The sequence below is a fragment of the Phocoena phocoena genome, chromosome 4 (genome assembly GCF_963924675.1).
Source record: "Phocoena phocoena chromosome 4, mPhoPho1.1, whole genome shotgun sequence".
NCBI classification, from domain to species: Eukaryota; Metazoa; Chordata; class Mammalia; order Artiodactyla; family Phocoenidae; genus Phocoena; species Phocoena phocoena.
In genome coordinates this window covers 42,008,508-42,028,701 of record NC_089222.1, presented here as the reverse complement: position 1 = coordinate 42,028,701, position 20,194 = coordinate 42,008,508, and the positions used below count along the sequence as shown (strand labels likewise).

Sequence of the window (20,194 nt, the reverse complement as noted above, 5' to 3'; positions counted from 1 at the left end):
AAAGCAGAGAAGGTTGCCTAGCTTCCTCTGAAGAGCCAGCTTCAATTCTCAAAATTCCTGCCTTACAACCAGAAATAGAGTCACCTGTCAAACTGATGAAAACCTCTTGCCTAGGCTAATCTTCAGAATTCTATACATTTAATCTGCATTTTCTTTGGTCATTATTTAAAGGGCTTCTGGATGGACCATACATTGCACAAGCCACCAGAGTTGATGAGAAAAACAAAGAGTAAATACAAGTGAATGGTGTAAATAAATTACTTTATCTCCTCAACTTGATTCCATTCCCATGTACTTGAAACATTTATTACAAATAATCTAAAGTGTTACAAACTGAGTGCTAACAGTACCTCAGAAATAACCCCCATGTGAATGCTTTGCCAAATCTTGTCCTTACCTATAAAGACAGTGTGGCACAGAGAAGAGGAGGGCTTTGGAATCGGGGCAGACAAGGGAAATATTTTCATCCCAGCTCTGCCACTTAGCAGTTGTGTAACCCTGGGCACACAGTAGTCTGAGCTTCAGTTTCCCCAGCTGTAAAATGAAGATAACCACAGCTGCCTCAAAGGACCATGAGGATTCAGTGAGAGAGCATCAGTGAAAGCACCTAGCATGTTGCAGCCACTCAACAGTCAGAATGAGCAGGGCCCTGTGGTTTCCAGCTGATAAAATGATAACAAACGCAGTCATACAACTTGGTGTCTCCTCTTCATTTTCAAGGTATCATTACTTCTAGAATTATTGTAAGGTGTTGTTATTATCAGAATGCAAGCGTCTGGAACAGTGCAGGCACACCAGAGAGACTTCACAGAGGCATGAAACTCAAGGAAGTTGAACTCTGGCTGGAGAGAAAAAGTACCTTAAAAATGAGTCATAACACAAAATGTTCAACTGTCTGTCACAGATCATAAGTTCAAAGGAGGGAATGATTACTTAAAGCTGACTTACCAAGCAAGAATTCATAGAAGAGCAGGAAATTGAGGGAAGCCTTGGAATAAGGACAAGACACAGCTATGGGGGAAGAGGAACGAGAAATCTCTCAGAGAATGGAATACAGCTTTTAACCAGTAGCAGCAGTGGGCATGTGTACCCATCAGGTATTCGGGGAATAATAAAGAGACCAATTTTACTGCAGTGCAGAGCTTTGTGTAGGAGAGCAACAGAAGATAAGGTTGAGTAAGGTAAAGTAGTCAGGGATGCCATTAGAACTCTACAAATTTCAGAGAAATAAATCATGGTTGGTAGAAATCACAGACTTTTTAAAAGAAACAATGTACAACCCAGTGAGTTTAGAAGAATGATCTACCAGAGACATCAGTGAGTGGATTGGAAGGGAGAGTGACCAGAGACTAAGCGACCAGTTACGAAGCCACTGTCACAATCCTAGCAGGACATGATGAAAAGCCTGAATTAGGATCGTGGCAGCATGACTATAAAGATGGAGACAGAGATGAGAGGTATGACACAGTCTCACAGACTTGAATGAAGAGGGAAGAAGCAAAGGTGACATGGTAGTTTCAAGAGTGGGAGACTGAGAAAAAGCACCATGACAGAAAGAGACAAGTCTGGAGATGTAATTAATCTATGAACACAGGAGGCAAATTCGGTTTCAGACAGGTTGTTATGGAGGTGACACCAAGAAAGAAAACAATAAGTCAGCATGCAAAGATGTGAACTCTAGATGGGAAGGAGAGCCCTCTGCTCAGAAAGGATGGCTGAATCCATGGAAGTTGCAAAGATTCTGGTGCAAAGAAACAAAATGGCACCAGCACACTGAGTACAGCTGTCCTCAAAACCCAGGTTCATAAGGAAGTGAAAACCTAACAGAAGTCAGAGGAGGAAAAGAAAAACATAAGTGTGTCACCAAGGCTGGGGAGATGAGTCTTAAGAAGACAAAGGTGGTCAAGAAAGCCAGGTCCTACAGAAAAATCTATGAAGATGAGGGCTGGAAATAAGCCATCACACGTGGCAGTTATGAGGCCTCTGAAAACCTGCAAAAAAACAGGTTTGAAAAAGAGTCAGATGATAACAGGAAATAAATAAGTAGAAAGAAAGCAGAAGCAGTGTCTACAGTCTCTGTTTTCAAAGGCACTTTTTTAAGAGAAGTCTCTTTCAGATTTTTCCTTTGGAATATAAGAACATGTGGTTTTAAGAACATGAAAGAATCTGATAATACAAACTGTCCTTAGTGGTCTCAGGCCCTGGTCTTCTCATCCACTCTCCTTGTTTCATCTGATTTCTTGGTTACCCTGTGCAACCTCTCAACACCTCTTATTTTTTGGCTATACTCCTAGCCTCTCTCAGTAAGAGAGAGTCATGTCTAATCACTCCTACCCCTCTCACTTCTTATTCTCTTTTTTCACTCACAACATAGAGACAAGGATAAAAGTCAGATTTTACAAGAAAACCAAGATTTAATAACCATCCTCTTCTGTGTTTTCAAAAGAAGACCATCTTCCCAAAAGTACATTAAAAAGAAACTCCACATCATTAGTCATTAGGAAAATGCAAACTAAAACCACATTAAGCAACCACTTCATGACTATTAGAAGTACTAAAATTTAAAAGACTGGCAAGGCTGCAGAGCAACTAGAACTCTCATACATGGAGGATGAAAATGTAAGATAGTACAACCACTTTGGACTAGCAGTTTAGCAGTTTTTTTAAAAGCTAATATACACCTACCGGGACTTCCCTGGTGGTCCAGTGGCAAAGACTCCATGCTCCCAATGCAGGGGACCCAGGTTCAATCCCTGGTCAGGGAACTAGATTCTGCATGCTGCATCTAAAAGATCCAGCATGCCGCAACTAAAAAAAAAAAAAAGATCCCACATGCCGCAACGAAGATCCCACGTGCCACAACTAAGACCCAGCACAGCCAAGTAAATAAATAAATAAATATTTTTTAAAAAAAATGAAAGCTAGTATACACCTACCATATGATCCAGCCATTCTATTCCTAGGTATTTACCCAAGGGCAATGAAAGCAAAAGTCAGTACAAAGACTTGTCCATGAATGTTCACAGGCAAAAACTGGCATCAATTCAACTGTCCAACATCATGTGAATGGATGTTCAAATGTTGATATATCCATACAACAGAATGCTAAGTGATAAAAATGAATTAACTATTGACAGATGCAACAACATAGATGAATTTCAATGATTATGCTGGGGTGGGGGGTCGGGAGGGAAGCCAGGAAGAAAGGAAGTACGTACTGTATATTTCCATCTACAAAATGCAAACTACCTCTATAGTGCCAGAAAGCATATTAATGGTTGCTCAGTGATGGATGGATTGGAGGACATTGGAAGAAAGGTATTACAAAGGGGCATGAAGAAACTTTTGAGGGTGATGGATATGTTCATTATCTCGATGGTGGTGATGGTTTCATGGGTATATATAAAACTCATCAAATTGTATATGTTAAATATGTGCAGTTTACTGTATGTCAATCATATCTAAAGCTGTTTTTAAAAAGGACAGTTGGGGGCTTCCCTGGTGGTGCAGTGGTTAAGAATCTGCCTGCCAACGCAGGGGACATGGGTTCTAGCCCTGGTCTGGGAAGATCCCACATGCCGCGGAGCAACTAAGCCCGTGCGCCGCAACTACTGAGCCTGCGCTCTAGAGCCCGTTCTCCGGCAACAAGAGAAGCCACGGCAATGAGAAGCCCACGCACCCCAATGAAGAGTAGCCCCAGCTCACCACAACTAGAGAAAGCCCGTGCACAGCAACGAAGACCCAACGCAGCCAATCAATCAATAAAATAAATAAAATAAAAAAAAAAAAAAAAAAAAGGACAGTTGGGACAATCATCAAAATTGGAATACGGACTGTGTATCAGATAATATCGTACCAATGTTAAATTTTTTTAAATGAAGAAAGTGGATATCTTAATCTCCATTAACAGACAGTCACCATGAAGGCTGGAGATGAGGGCTTCTCTCTGGTAAAGTGGAAACATCACTTAGGCACTCCCACTGTTATCCTATTTTTGAGAGAGAAAAAAAAAAAACTAGCTGTCCTTTCCATCAAAGAATTCCCTCTTATGCGATATTTCCAAAATACATGCCTGCCTGTACTCTTTCATGTCTAAAACTGCTTGCATTACATAATCCTTTGGGGATAAAAAATTTCCATCGCTATGTGGCTCTGTGGACCAGAGCAGGGTCTATGGCTCTAATAGGGAAATGTAAAGAGCTTCTTTGGCCACTGTCAGGATCCCAGTTCTTTACTCGCGTGATTTCTTCATCAGCAGCCACTTGGATCTCATAGATACTTAAAATACAAGCTTCCTTTCCAAGAATTCCTTGCTGCTCAAAAAGTCTCATTCTTAGACAAACCCAGGAACAGACATTTATCTAAAGAATTTAGGCCTGAGGTACCATATCAGACACTCAGGAGAGACACCAGGAAAGTGGGAAAGGTCAGAATTCCTGATTGGTCTCTCTTCTGAAATCGCTGGAGAATAAAATCCCCCAGGGTCTCAAGCCATAGGCAAGAAAGAAATAGCAAGTATAAACTACTTCTATGTATTTATGAATACAAATTACCAGGCTATGTGCCCATCTCTGTATTCCCATCTAGCGTCAAAGATATGGCTGGCACTTAGATTAAAAATAAAGTACTCAATATGGCATTATAATTATCTCTCTAAAATTAACTTTCAAAATAATCAGGATAAATTAATCTTACTCCTAACTCCAAAAAGCCACATGTTTATTCTGCTTTGTACTTTTAAAACTTTAAGAAACTAAATTTTCTCAAAGTGATCACACAGAAATGTATAACATGCTCTCTCTAAAAAAAGTAAGTTCCTGTCGTCACCTGAAAATCTCAAAAATATTCTTCAATTTCTTATTCTATTATCTTACAGAAGGTACAGTGAAATGGTGCTATTTACAAATTTACACAAATTCAAGATACTCTTTTATATCATTTAAAACACCTTAAAACTATATTTTACCTGCAAATACTACATTTTATTCTACACTATATGTTACTTGGGATATTATACATTTATAACTACATATTGCTCTACAGAATAAGAGGTACAACATCATATACACTATTCCTTACAGTCAATTTGAGGGAATATTCCAGGGAGATTTTGGCTATACATGACCTTGTCTTTTTACACCAACTTAGGACCTAACCCCCTCAGTATGATACTCTTCCACAACCAGCTGCTGTTTTCTTACAAGACATGTAGTAGAAATTAGGGCAAGAATCTTCTTGAAGTCCCAGAGGAAAAAAAAGGATAACCTTCACCAAAACCAGCAGAGGTGCCAGGGGAAGATGGCTCCAGACCTTCCACTCCTCTGGAACCAGAAGGAGGGATTCCTACGTGCATCTCATCTTGCTAGGTCTTCCACAACCTGCAGAATCAGTATCCTGCATGTCACATACTGTGCCTATTGTTTAGACTACTAATGCTTCCTAGAACATTTTCATGAGATGGACCTAGTGATGACAATTTTTCCCCAAAGAAGAAAAGACAGTGTTCTTTGCTTCATGTAATCAATGCACTCTGGTTTTCAGCATCATATCTACACTCAGTTCTAGTCCTTTCTTGTGATTGTTCATTCTCTATATTACTATCCCTGGAATATCCTTTCTTCTTTGGCTCTTACTTTACCATTGGTTTTCATCTTTCATTATATCAGTAAAGAAAAGTTAGCCCTATTGTCCATAAACTAAGGCCATTTCACATTCCCCTCATCTCAAACTTTTTAAATAATCTCAAATACAAAAACATGATAACACCCACTATCATGAGTATTACAGAACATTGTTCTGTTCTAACTAGTCCATTGAGGCAGTAAACAAAAACAAAAAGCATAACTATTTAGAAAGTAGGAGACACAAGTACATTATTTGTAGACAATATGATTGCATATCTTTATGGGGGAAAAAAATGTAGTGGATGAATCACCAGAAAAGGTACTAAAATTAAATGGGAAGTTTACTCAGTAAGTACTTCTACCGACTGGCAATAATCAGTCAGGAAAACAACAAAAAGATGTCCTTGTTGTAATCAATTTATAGCAGGAACAGTAGGATGAGTACTCTATAGGCAGACACAGAATTTATTCCAAGTGCATTCATTTGTCCTACAGAAAAATCTGAAGACTTTAATGCCCTCCCTTCTCCCTGTAGCCGAGACTAGTGCCAGAATGCCCTGCTCCAAAATGGGTACAAAATTTTGAACCTCCCAGGAATCTCCTCTCCTTGGCCTGGAGTAGATTCAAATATTTTTAAACAAAATAATAAAACTTAATGACATTTAATAATTAAGGGACAAAAATCCTACTGAATTTGATCAAATTCATTTTCTGAAACAGAAAGATGGTAAAATAGAAATGGATAGCCAACAAAAGACCTGCTGTGATACTTCCACATTTATCAATAGCATTAACTACACTGAACACACAGTCATATATTAGAGAAAAAAAAAACACCTGTTACTCTCCAAACACCCAGGTCCCTCCTTGTTGTGTCTTAACAGAGAACAGAGAGAAAACTTGAATTATTTAGGAAACTACCTCCTCATAGTTTTTCAAGACTTCCTGGAACCCTAAAATACCAAATTTATATCTCAGCTTCCAGGCAAAGTCATCCCTAAGCCAATTCGAAAATAAGATGGTTTACCCTTTTCTAAAGTCTTCTAAATTTCCCCCCCGCCATGTCAGTGTTATATACTTTACAGCAACATTCTTCAACGAGGTTGCAAATGTGTAGACAAGAAATGTTCCAGGCTACCTTCTCTGAACCCCCTTCCCACCTGTGGGGCCCAACCAACAAACATTCCCACTTTCCTTTCTTCTAGATAACAAAACTCTAGTTTCGTTCACCTTTCTAGGCTGTCATGACCTCCAGAGGCAGCTGGGCTCCGCCCCAGAAATGGGGTGAATTATGTTGGGTCAGAGTTCATCATCATGGTGATGGTATTCCCATGGCCAAGTCATTGGTTTAGACACGGACACAATTCTGGCCTAGGAGATGTGAGGGGTAGTTTCTAGGAAGGTTTTCCTCAGGCTTTAAGAATGCAGGACAGGTACAGTTTCTTTTTCATGTCTCTGGATGTAGTTATATAAAGACTGAAGTCACTGAGCTGCTGAATTAACCGACCTTGGAAACACGTACTTCCAGGCCATTTGTTATGTGAGATAATAAATGTCCCTAGAGTTTAAGCTGCTTCCTCTTGAGTATTCTGTCACTTGCAACCAAAAACTTTCAAATAATGCACCACCTAGATGTGCAGCTCTAATTTACTCCAGCTGAAGCACTTAAGTCTCTGACAATGGACATAAAAGACAAAACCAGTCAATCTGTAAAACTGGAAGAGGACATTTCCTTTATTGCCAAACTAGCTCTTTACAGAAAGGAGGCATTATTGATTATCTGGAAACATTATTCTGTCTTCGGTTGAAATTATCTTGTATCCCCTTTTTCTGAGATGAGTACTTCTCCCGTAAATTTGATGTACCTATTTAATATGGGGGGAGGAGATTTTTGATTACCATAATCTTACTGATTTACAAATGGTAACAACTTAATCCTAAATTATCTCTGTTGAGGCCAGACTAAAAGAAATAGGCTTAAACCAAAGGGATATAGTTCACATATAAAGATGATTTTCCTGAGAGGATTATAGCGAAAAAAATTCTCCAGGACCAGTGTGGAATATCCTTGATGAAAGTCTTTAAAAATAGATTATTCATGTAGCTGTGAAGCCTTAGGCACTATATTTGGATTATACGACAATTCAAGATCCCTGCCAGGCCTATCTAAAGAGAAAATTTATCTTCTTTCTAAACAGAAATTTAGGAAAACATCTAAGTGTTAAAATAAAAGAGAAGTAAAAACTTCTTAATCCCAAATTCTGGGCCAGTTATATTTATCACATACCTGTGCAACTCAGTTCTTATAGCAAATTCATCTCGTTATACTAAGGATCAAAAAGGTGAACAGTATGATCGAAATCTATGTCTCAATTTCTATAAAATCTTGCCAGTGTCAGTTAAGAGGCTTATTGGCCAGAAAATGTCCAGTGACTAATTTAACTAAGAGTTAATTTATTTAATTAAAAAGAGAAATGAAAGCACTTACTAGATTAAAAAGGAAATGGTATATACTTATCAGAATAAAACAGTTTCTGACCTATGGCAATTCTATAACTAAGAGAATAAAAATTTTGTAATGTTTTTAGGTTTAAAACTTTACTGCCCAAGAGTAGTGATGAATATACACTGTCCTGTTAAAAATACCATTTCAAATATTTAAGATTTATTACTACAGGGCATTAAAGCCCCATTCACATTTATAATGACCAACAATGTTGAAAAGCAAACGCAAATAAGTATTCACTTCTCTAGGGAAGTCATAAGGTTTGCTGCATAATGTGCAGTGGGTAACTGGTCTTCGGCTTAGGAACTAAAACACAGATTATCTGTCAGCTGCTCACACAGGAGCAGAACAAGAAGGGCAACAATGATGGACGGTATAGTAAAGAATGTGAGTCTCAGAAATACAGCCTATTGCTATGGTGACTTACACTTTTGTAGAAATTATAAAAAGGCACCCTTTCCAAGTGATTACAGGCCCAGAGATGCCTAACTTGCAGATTTATATTAAAAACAGATTATAACTAGCCATCCCTGAAGACTAGGCTTGACTAAGAGAACAAAGTATTAAGTAGTCTTCTGGAATGGAAACAAAAGACGTAGCATCTACTCAAACTAAACATACCAACTCAGTATTACAAACAAATGAAAAGGGACTTCCCTGGTGGTCCAATGGTAAAGAATCCACCTTCCAGTGCAGGGGACTCGGGTTCGATCCCTGGTCGGGGAACTAAGACCCCACATGCCGCGGGGCAACTAAGCCGTGGGCCACAACTACTGAGCTTGCGTGCCTCAACTAGAGAGAGAAAACCCACATGCCACAACTAGGGAGAAGCCCGCGCACCACAACGAAAGATCCTGTGTGCCACAACTAAGACCCGACACAGCCAAAAATAATAAATAAATGAAACAATAGTATTTTGCTCTTTTAAATTTACAGTCATTTATGTATTAGGAAATTATTTTGGCCCTCAAAAAAAAAGGGGGGGGAATACAGTGCTTCAGTATAAAGGGAAATTATGCAAATATACACACACCCCTACATACTTATTCTAAAGTCAAGCCCTTGGTACCTTAAAATAAAATATAAATCGTTATTGTTTATTGAGAATGGCTATGTTAATGCCACCATAACATCTATGCAAGCCTTTCATGAGTCAAGAGGCAAAAACGTCAGGGAATCTCTGTAGTGGGTTAGAGATTCTGCCAGCAAAGAAGGGGAGTGGCTGAGAACAGCTGTTTAAGTGTGGGTCATCACCTGCTCTGACTTCTGACCTCTAATTTTTTTAACTTCAGGACTTTCTCAGGTAATTATAAGATCTACCTACCAAGGTTCCAGTGTAGAGTTTTCAAGAGCAACATGTCACAGGGACACAGGGACACAACCGTCAAAGAAGAAACACCAAGTCTTACTGACTAACACAAGAAGACCAGGCAGGGTCCACCTAACAATGCTATCTGCACTTTATTGCCCAAATTATGAGATTTGTAGAACTCCAACCAGAATCTGATAGCACAGGCTTTGGAGATAAATAGCTCTAACTTTGAATCCCAGTTTCAAATCCTAGTTTCACCATCTATGAACTGTGGACAGTCCTTGGGCAAATTAACCTCTCAGTGCCTTAATTTCTACATATGTAAAATGTGGATAACACAGTACCTACCTCAAAAATTGTTATGATAATTAAAATTAGGTAATATAAGTAAAGTACTTTAAACACTACCTGGCATATTATACATATTCAATAATTGTCAACCATTATTAATATCATTACTACCAATAATAGTGGTTTCTTTACTTCTCTTTTGATCCAGAAATCCCACTTCTGGAAACCCACCCTGGAGAAATAATCCAAACTACAGTAAAAGCACAAAAACACTTATTACAATGTTATTTGTGATGGTGAAAAGTTAGAGGAACCTAAATGTATACCAATAAGGAAGCAATTGAGTAATTTATCAAATATCCATTCAGTAAAATATCACTCCATCACTAAAAAATACGTTAGAAATATAATAAAGAATTATGGAGCAAAATAACTAAGGGTTTACAGGATTGTACAAAGTAAAAAAAAAGCCAAGATTTAAAGCTATATGTATAACACTGTAAAATTATATTTTAAATGCATATTAAAAAAGACGAGCAAGTAATACACCAAAATCGTAACAGTGGATGTGACAGGATAATGAAATTTTGAATGATTTTTTTTCTTTTCTATACTATCTATCATGTAGTCATATTACTCTTATAATTTTAAAATTAATTTATTTTTAAATATGTTTAATTTGCTGCAGATTTACTTTCATATTTATTAAATAGGATTATTAAAATGGTAATAAAAGTTAAACCACAAAACTATATTACTGAAGTAGTTCAAGATTAAAGTAGAAATTAGAATAAAACAAATGCTTCAAGTATTAACGTTCAAAATTAAAATATCACTTTTTAAAAATCTGAGTCCCTGACGAATTATGAGCTTACATTTAAATTGAACAGAGCCCAGGGAACATTTTCATCTGAGACTGAATGATATACATATTTTTTATTTTAAAAGCAGTGTCAAGGAAATGAAATCATTTAAGAGACATGAAGATATAGTGCTGGTTTTTAGTCTTGGGAAAACCAACCTCATAACAAGCCTAAATTATTCCTGGTAACAAAGTAAAATTGTAATAAATGCCTTTCCATTGGAATTGTAATAAATGCCTTTCCATTTGAATAAATCAGATATTACATACAATGTATATTTTCATTATTTTAAAATGTAACCATTTAGAGAAGGTATGACAGAAATAATGTTTTACAAACTGGGGAGCTAAACAGTCAACAAACATTTTATGAATCCCAAAAAACATCCCAGAAAACATCCAGGGAAAAAGGGAAACAAATTTACAGCCAAACTCACACTATTCTCACTACTGTCCAAATTTGCTCTTCTATCAACCGCCCTCTATCATGTTGACGCTGTCACACTGGGGACCCCCACAGCAGTCTTACTACTTCAGAGGGTCTCCAATTCATTCCTTCCCCCTTTCCAGCAATGGCCCACACCCCTGGGTTTCCTCTTCACTGCTCTGGTCCAGGCTTCCCCAATTGACACCCCCCACACACACACCCTTTCTATCTTGTTCATTCACATCAATCCTCTATATAGATTAAAGGAACAGAATTACTAAAGCATGGATTTAAAAGCCATTCCCTTGCTCAAAAATATCCAGTGGTTCTCCAATATCTACAGCACATGGCCCAGACTGCTCAGTGTGGCTTTCAGTGTCAGTGCTGACAAACGTTCCAGCAGCATCTCCAACTCCTCACCTGGGTTTACCATAAACTCCAGGCTAAGGCTCCTCAACTGTGGGTCCCAGCACACATGTCACTGTGTATCCTGTCATTGTAAGTAGTCATAGTTTGTAACCAATAATGGCTCAAGTACCAAAAACTTATGAATTATTTACTTTTTAAACTAAGCTAGAAAGGATTCAGGTTTATGCCTATGTCTTCTCATGTACCTGCGTTAGAAATGGGGGTGGAATTTCTACTAGAACACTGTGAACTGCCTATCATTCTGGGTTCCCCATGGAGGTGTGTTACACATGAAATCTCATCTCTCACATGAGTCAACACAGTGGAAAGCTGTTCCAAACCAGGGTTCCTCAAAGAGTGCAATCACCAGAGGTACCTTCCACCTGCGAAGGGAACAAGCAACCTGCCTCACTTCAATTTAACTGGTCAATAGTTCAATTTTAAAAGCCACCTTTCTGTTCATAAAGAGCCAGGGGAGGGGGACAGAAGGACTCTAGAGGTAACCAGAGACTAGGAGAAGAACTTTTTTAGAATCGCTCTACTCCATCAAGATGGAGATAGATTATTAGCAAGTTGGAGGCCAAGAATTTCATTTTATGGACTTTCTACTCACAGTGCTGATATGAAATTTATTTTTTTAACAAATATACTTAACTTTAAAAACACAGATATCTAAAAAACAATATGGGACTTCCCTGGTGGTGCAGTGGTTGATAGTCTGCCCGCCAATGCAGGGGACACAGGTTCGAGCCCTAGTCCGGAAAGATCCCACATGTCACAGAGCAACTAAACCAGTGCGCCACAACTGCTGAGCCTGCGCTCTAGAGCCCGCAAGCCACAACTGCTGAAACCACGTGCCACAACTACTGAAGCCCACGCACCTAGAGCCCATGCTCCGCAACAAGAGAAGCCACCAAAATGAGAAGCCCGCGCACCGCAACGAAGAGTAGCCCCCGCTCTCCGCAGCTAGAGAAAGCCTGCATGCAGCAACGAAGATCCAATGCAGCCAAAAGTGAATAAATAAACTTATAAAAATAAATCAGTAAAAAGCAATATGAAGTATATCATAAAACAGAAGGTACTTAAATATGGAAGAAAAATGAGTGGGCTTCTAGATTACAGCATATGGGGAAAGCCTGCTCTAAACAAATAGAGCTACCTGCCTTTCTTCCAGCTGTGACTGCATTTTACTTCCTCTGATCCATGTTCACACTTTTTCTTCCACCTGTTATGTCATCTTTTCATCCTCCCTCCACCCAATCTCTGTCTACTGAAATGCTAGGATATAGTCAAATGTCAGTTCCTCTTCAAAATTATCCAAGACTCCCCAAGCTCGCTCCATCAGGCCACCACTCTCTTGTAGGTGGTCCAACTGCATCTTGTAGTTCTGCTATTTTTTAAAAACTCATCTCTTCAAGTAGATGGAATGCTCCCTGAGGACAGAGAATATACTGATCCATCTTTGGGCATCACAGAGAGCATAACTCTGTTATGCCACAGACTATACAGAAAATGTTGGTTTAATTAAACTGAATTTCTAAACAATCTGTTCAGAAGATGCACCATGGTCAGCAGTCAGGATCCTACATTCACCTACAAACAGCTGCTAAGCACAGGACAGGAATGGGTTATTAAAGGGAAAGTGCGGGGCTTCCGTAGTGGCGCAGTGGTTAAGAATCCGCCTGCCAACGCAGGGGACAAGAGTTCAAGCCCTGGTCCGGGAAGATCCCCCATGCCACAGAGCAACTAAGCCTGTGCACCACAACTACTGAAACCCGTGCCTAGAGCCCGTACTCTGAAACAAGAGAAGCCACCGCAATGAGAAGGCCGTGCACTGCAGTGAAGAGTAGCCCCCGCTCATCTCAACTAGACAGCCCGTGCACAGCAACAAAGACCCAACGCAGCCAAAAATAAATAAAAATAAAATAAATAAATTTATTTTTTAAAAAAAGGTAAAGTGCCTCCCCCTTTTGGGGCACAAATGTTAATGTGCCATTTTAAAACAAAATAACCTGAATTTTCTCTTAAACCCTAAGGCATTTGTCCACACTAAATCTACAGGCTTCTTGTACATCAGTAATGTGGGAGCCCAACATTTAGTAACGTCAGTTGTAACGTCTGGAAGGCAGATCATTCATTATGCCACTCATAATTTATTTATTTGGAAGTAGTATATCTTATTTTAGAGAGGAGCCAATGAAACTTACATAAATACATATACCACAAGATAAAATGACATATCTAAGAGGAGAAAGAGAAAAATGGGACAAAGGAAAACTAAATGTAGGAAATATAAGCTGTCCTGGGAGTGAGGTTCATGTACCGAATTAATAAAATTGTGCACACTTGCTAGAGGTAGGTCAGAGGTTTGGCTCTAACACTGCTGGCAGCCAACAAACACAGGATGATCCAATGAGTTACATGATTCAGCATCCTTAAGATAAAAACAAAAAGCTCTTAGAGAACTCTCTCTTCCTTGGCCCTCATAAAGAGGATATTATATACTGTAACAAATAAAGTCTTCAGTGACATCCCTAAAGTTGATTTGTCAGAGAGCTTTGGGAGACCATCCCTCATAACAATCCTCACAAACAAATGCCAACACACAAGTCAATAAATGCAAAATGACAGAGAGGAAGGAAGAGGAAGGCAATCAGGGCAAGGTGAAGTCCAGGTACACAGCTCCCTGCAGGTCTAGATTTATCAGAGACAGATTTTATTCTATCTAGACTAACCTAAAATCCAGAGGCTTCAGGCATCTAATTCTCTTTGAAATTATAAACAAAACTTGCTGTGCTCACGTCCATTTTTCTGGGGGATATGTCGGTAGTTTCATAACGTCCTCAAAGAGAAGCATGACTCAAGAAAAGTTAAGAACCACTCATCTAAAGAACTAGACAGGGGGCTTCCCTGGTGGCGCAGTGGTTGAGAGTCCGCCTGCCAATGCAGGGAACACGGGTTCGTGCCCCGGTCCGGGAAGATCCCACATACCGAGGAACGGCTGGGCCTGTGAGCCATGAGTCGCTGAGCCTGCGGGTCCGGAGCCTGTGCTCCGCAACGGGAGAGGCCACAACAGTGAGAGGCCCTCGTACCAAAAAAAAGAACTAGACTGTACATATCCTTCAGGCAACCCTCCGTTAGCAGTTTGTCTTCTGAGCTTCTGAGAAGTGCTAAGCCTCAAGACTATAGCCCCTGACAAGCACCGGAAGTATAGCTTCTCTCTGATGTGAAGTGTGGAACTCTAAGCTTAAATGGCTGTGTGTCAATTTTATGATACAATGATATATGACCTTTAATACAATAATGTCCATACACATATAGAACACAATCATTCTTCTATATAAATTTCAGCCATGAACATTGACAAAGGTGCCTCAAACGGTCAGTGGTATTTCTTCTAGCTAATATAAAAAGTTTAAAACAAAAAACACATTTTGCCTGTGGATAAAAATTATAGATAAGCACCCAAAACAATTTTCTTAGATAAACAGTATTTTGCAATTTTAAAAATAACCTTTCCACATTAGTTGATACAATCTAAGCTATTTTTTTCCTTTTTGTTATTTTAATTTTCATTATACAGCAAAAGAGTCACTGCCATAGCTTTAGACACACACACACACACACACACACACACACACACACACACACACACTTTCAACCATCCATCCATAGTATGGTGGTTAGAATGTTATCAAGGGCCCAAGGGAATCAAGTAAGGAAGCTGGTCCATAGCACCTCTAAAAAAAACATGGCTCATTAAGCTATGATCCATCTGGAAATCACAGCCATCCAGAGTCTGGTTCTCAGCATAACAAGTCTGGAGACATAGCTTAGTCAAAAATACACAGTTGAACATAGCTTTGTCAAAAATACACAGTTGAACAGACTCGAGAACTAACTCATGTTAACAACTCAGAAGAGGCTTAAGTACAAGTCAGAATACCAATTTATTAATTAATCATAAAGAATATTCCTTTTCACTAATCAGAAAATTTGCACCTGAAGCCAGGATGCTACTTCCCCAATGCTAGGATACCTGGAATCCTAAATTAATAATCAGTTCACCAGAAGTTAGAACAAACAGTGATAGAGAGTTCGGTGGATACCTAATGAATTATCTATATCCAACATACACCTGTCTAGTGATCAAAGTTGTGGCTTTCATGTGTAGAGTCTCTTTCCTTCCCTTGGATACCGTCGCCCCAACATTACAGACTTCTTGGTCTCTAAGCTTTCTTCTTCCACATCCTTCTCTCCATCAAGTATTTTTCTAGATAGGGTATTAATACAACTGATGACATGAACCTCACATGCATTATTATCCATATTTTTCAGATTAACAACTCCCAGATAGGGCTTCCCTGGTGGCGCAGTGGTTGAGAGTCCGCCTGCCGATGCAGGGGACATGGGTTCATGCCCAGGTCTGGGAGGATCCCACATGCCGCGGAGTGGCTGGGCCCGTGAGCCATGGCCGCTGAGCCTGCACGTCCGGAGCCTGTGCTCCGCAACGGGAGAGGCCACAACAGTGACAGGCCCGAATACCGAAAAAAGAAAAAAAAACTCCCAGATAAAGCTGCTTAAGCAACTTGCCCAAGGTCACAGCTAGTTTAAGGCAGAGCACAGATTCAAAGCCTACACTTTTAACCTTGCAGTAAATGATGCCTTCAAGGTGTCTTTAGCAGGGCCTCGCACCTTCCAATTTGATTTAAATGACCCTCTTCAGTATTCCAATAACACCCTAAGCACACAATGACTATAATTTCTGGTACACAGGTCTATCTCTCTCACCACACTGAAACTTTCTGAGAATAGGAATCATGTCTCATTCACCTCTGTATCCCTAGTGTGCTATCTATTTACCTAGGTAAATATGCAAACTAATTTGTCCACTGGTTTAATATAAAGCTTATCAAACTAAAGGCCTTGAATAAGCTATGCAGTCTAAGGAAGGTTACAACTTCTCCTGCCATCAATAAACCTCTCATCTAAAAAACAGAATGAAATAGATATACAAGGTGGCTTAGGTTCCTTCTGTATCTAAAAGCACTACCATGGGTCCTGATTTTTAATAGCCTATCTTATTAGTTTGAATTATTAGAAACAAAATTAAATTCCTCATCATCTTCCATACCACACTACTACTACTCTCTACATATATGTGTATGTAGAGAGTTCAGAAAAAGCTTCCTCTTTTCTGAAAGGTGAGAACTATCATCTACACCAAAATCAAACAGTGGCACCCTCCTCTGGTGAATATTAAAGAAGCTAAACAACACAGAAGACAAGAATTAGATGGTTGGATTTTCTTTGAATGAAAGAAAAAGGAAGAGAGAAATACCTAAGATTATTTGTCATCACATTCCCAATAGCAATTAAATAGCTCTTTTTTATAACTCCTTATTTTGCCCTAAAACAAAGCCAAAATGAATGAACTGGCTATGCACTGTAGGATATTATAGACAGAACAATTGTTCTGTATTTCAGGGTACTGATAATATTATTTTGCAAACAGCAAGCTTTTTAATATAAGGCACAATGAAACTCATTTCATAGTTTAGCTAACAATGATGATCTCTTTTATTATTTAAAAATTTAACGAAAAGCCCTATACATGTAAACTATTTCTAGTTAAATAAAAGCATTTCGCATGCCCCTTTTCTGAATGGTACATTTGCCAGAAGATAATACTGGAAATTTTTCAACCTGAAATCTGTTGGAGGCTTCAATATTCACGTTTTAGAATATCAGCTTAGAAGAAAATTTAAAAATACTCATTCACTTACATGTGCAGGCTCAAAACATGCCAATGCAGCACACCCAGATGAGCACAACCCAGAGTTTCACAACATTAATACTACATCCAGACCTTTAAGTTAAGAATAAAACTGTACTTTCTAACACAAGCATCAGATCATCATCTGCCAACAATTTTAATATAAAGTATATAATAAATATAAGCTTTATTAAATGATTTACAACAGTCAAGGCACATAAAATGAAAATATAGACATTCTGATTCAGACCAGGAAACAAATCAGCCATTATATTGGCAACCTTATCTTTCAGATATGTTTTTTACCCAAATACACAGCGTCCCTTCCCTCAATTAACTTCACATCTTTCACCTACCCAAGGGGAAAGGAAAGAACCCCATACTACGCAAGAGGCTACAAATTTACAATCAGTGAGAAACCTTCGTTTTGAAACAGAATATAGAAAGGGCTAGGGTGGATGGAAGATAGCAAAAACTGATTTCAGCTCTACCAAATAAATTTTCCAATCAAGTTTGCCATTCCTGGCAAAGTTGGTTCTACCAGGTAGGTACATACAGTATGTGGGAAAGATTAGCAGAGGGTTGGGTGAAGTGACCTTGTATCAAAGAGAGAATGCAGTTAAGATACCCAGTTGAGAGCGTTCTCAATGTTCACCCAAAACAAAGGCCAAAGAACAAGCTTGAAAGAGAATGATATCCCCTACAGCCCACCCAGAGACCAGAAGCGGCAAGAGAATTGAGGGGGAAAAGTTGGATGGGAAGAGGGGGCGGGGGAAGGAGGAAATGATGAAGAAAGGGAGGTGAAGAGGGGGTGCGGGGAGTAAGAAGGTATGTTTTAAAAAAAAAGTATGCAGCAATGAAACTCTTTTCCAAACTGCCAAGTTTAGAGAGATGGGGTGGCTGGCCTGCTACTCTCTGGAGCACCGCTCTGGAGCCACATTTGCCACTCACTTCGCCTGGGCCGATGCCCAAGGACCAAAGCCAACTCTCGCCCTGACCTCCAGGAAATCTGAGCCCCGACAAGCAATCAGGGTGCCGCAGAAATGCGGGAGAGGGACTTGAACCGGCCTCTAACCTCATCTCTTGCTCCCACATGAACCCCAAATAAAGGAATTTAGAAGCAGGGAGACGTCTGCGTCCCACGCCGGCCAGGGCGCAGGGGCAAGATCTGGGCACCGCTACCTCTGCGGGTATTGCCACCTCTGCAAAGGCCAGAGGCATCTCGGTCCCGTGCCTCGATCCAGCTAAAAGCAGGCGGCCAGCAAAGCGCTGCTGTCAAGTGGCCGGATTGCACTTGTAAAGTTAATGGAATTAGGAAGAAGCGCAGCGCTGCCCCTCGGGTTCCTCCTCAGGGCGAAAGAGCTGGAAAGGAGTCAGTTTCCTTCATCCTTACTAAGTCCTCACTGATTCGGCTCTGCAGATTTTATCTTTTTCCTAACGACAATCAAAGATTTCTTCCTTCTTTGCGTCTAGCTCGGCCTCAAACCCCATAACAGGGGCGCTGAGACCCTGGGCCAAAGTTCACTGTAGGAACCACTAACTCTTCCAGCAAAACTAACACAGTCATTTGCTGGACTCTGGCCTTGGGAAACCTCATGAGGCATGAAATAGGTTATGGATGACCCTTCCTCCCCCACACTGGACCCTCAGTACAAGAGATCTGGATCCCGCGGTGTTTCTGGCAACTTGGCCACGTTTGGAACTAGTGGCTTTGTCCAGCCCGACACCAGGTCATCACCACGCCCCTCGCACACAGGTGGTACCCGACACGCCCACCACGTCCTGTTGTTTACACATACACAAACACACACACACACTCAAAGCCCCAGAGAACTCCTACCTCGCCCCCGTGCCCGTCGAAGATCCCGAAGATGGACGGATGCGTCTTATTGGCTAGGTCCGTAAGAACTTCAAAGCGGTCCTCCATGTGGTCTCTCCGGCCCTGGATGGAATACACGGCCACATTATGGCTCTTGAACTCCCAGGTCTTGGAAAACTCGGCCTCCAGCACATCGAGCCCTCCCAGTCGGTCGTTCTGCATGATCTCGGCCACCTTGCCCTTCACCATCTTCACGGCGTCCCGGCTGGACTTGACGATGGTCTTCACCTCATCCGTGTGGAAGAAGTAACTCCACAGCGCCAAGCTGATGCACAGCAGGAAGAGCGTCTCAGGTCTCAGCAAGAAGTAGCGCATGATGCGACCCAGGAGAGACAGCAAAGTCATTGTATCCTCTATCATTTATTATCGCTAGAGCCCCAACCACCAGCAGCGACGCGCGCCCCGAAAGCTCGCCGGGTCCGGGAGCACTGCGGGGAAAGCCCGCGGGGAGGGAGGCGGAGCAGCAGCCGACGGTTAGGGGGAGGAGGCTCACGGAGCCGGGCGGAAGATGGACGAGCAGGCAGCTCCGAGCCCGCACGGTGAACAGAGGCAGTTTCCCTTTTGTCTCCCGGCCTCTGCGGCCCGGAGGCCCGCGCCCAGCACACCGACGTCTGAGCCAGCCGCCCGCGCCGCCTCCCCTCCCTACGCCCCTTTGTGAGGCGGCGGCTGCCGAGACGCCGGCGGTGGCAGCAGCAGTCGCGGGTGCCGGGGCTGGACGAGAGAAATCAAGTTAAAGTTGCGCCGGGCGGGTCTGCCGCGGTGGGCGGGAGAGTTCCGGGACGCTGGCGCCCCCGCGGCGCCTCCGCGGTTGCCCCCTCGCTGCTCCGGGGAGCGATCGGCACGTGAAGAGGCGCGAGGCGCTAGAGCCCCGCGGGTGAGAGATGCACGTCCCCCTTGGTCGCCGCCGCAGGGGAGCGCAGAGCGGGCCGAGCTCTCCGAGTCCTTCAGACACCCAGGGGGCCCCAAAGAATAAAAGTTTTGCGGGAGCCTGGGCAGAGGCGGGGTTGCGCGGAGCCCGGGGACGCAGCACGATCGGCGCGGAGCCGCCCGGGCTCTGCCTGCCTCACCGCAGCACCTCCCTGCTCCGCTCCGCTCCGCTCGGCTCTGCT

General features: G+C 41.3%; 1 protein-coding gene across 1 annotated transcript in view; it reads right to left on the bottom strand.

Moving 5' to 3' along the window:
- Positions 1-19,815, bottom strand: part of PPM1L (protein phosphatase, Mg2+/Mn2+ dependent 1L) — a 333,222-nt gene extending 313,407 nt beyond the window's left edge. Inside the window, exon 1 of the mRNA XM_065876875.1 lies at positions 19,047-19,815. Coding sequence (XP_065732947.1) covers positions 19,047-19,445 — 399 coding nt within the window. The 5' untranslated portion in view covers positions 19,446-19,815. The remainder of the gene's footprint in view (positions 1-19,046) is intronic.
- Between the last annotated feature and the right edge of the window lie 379 nt (positions 19,816-20,194).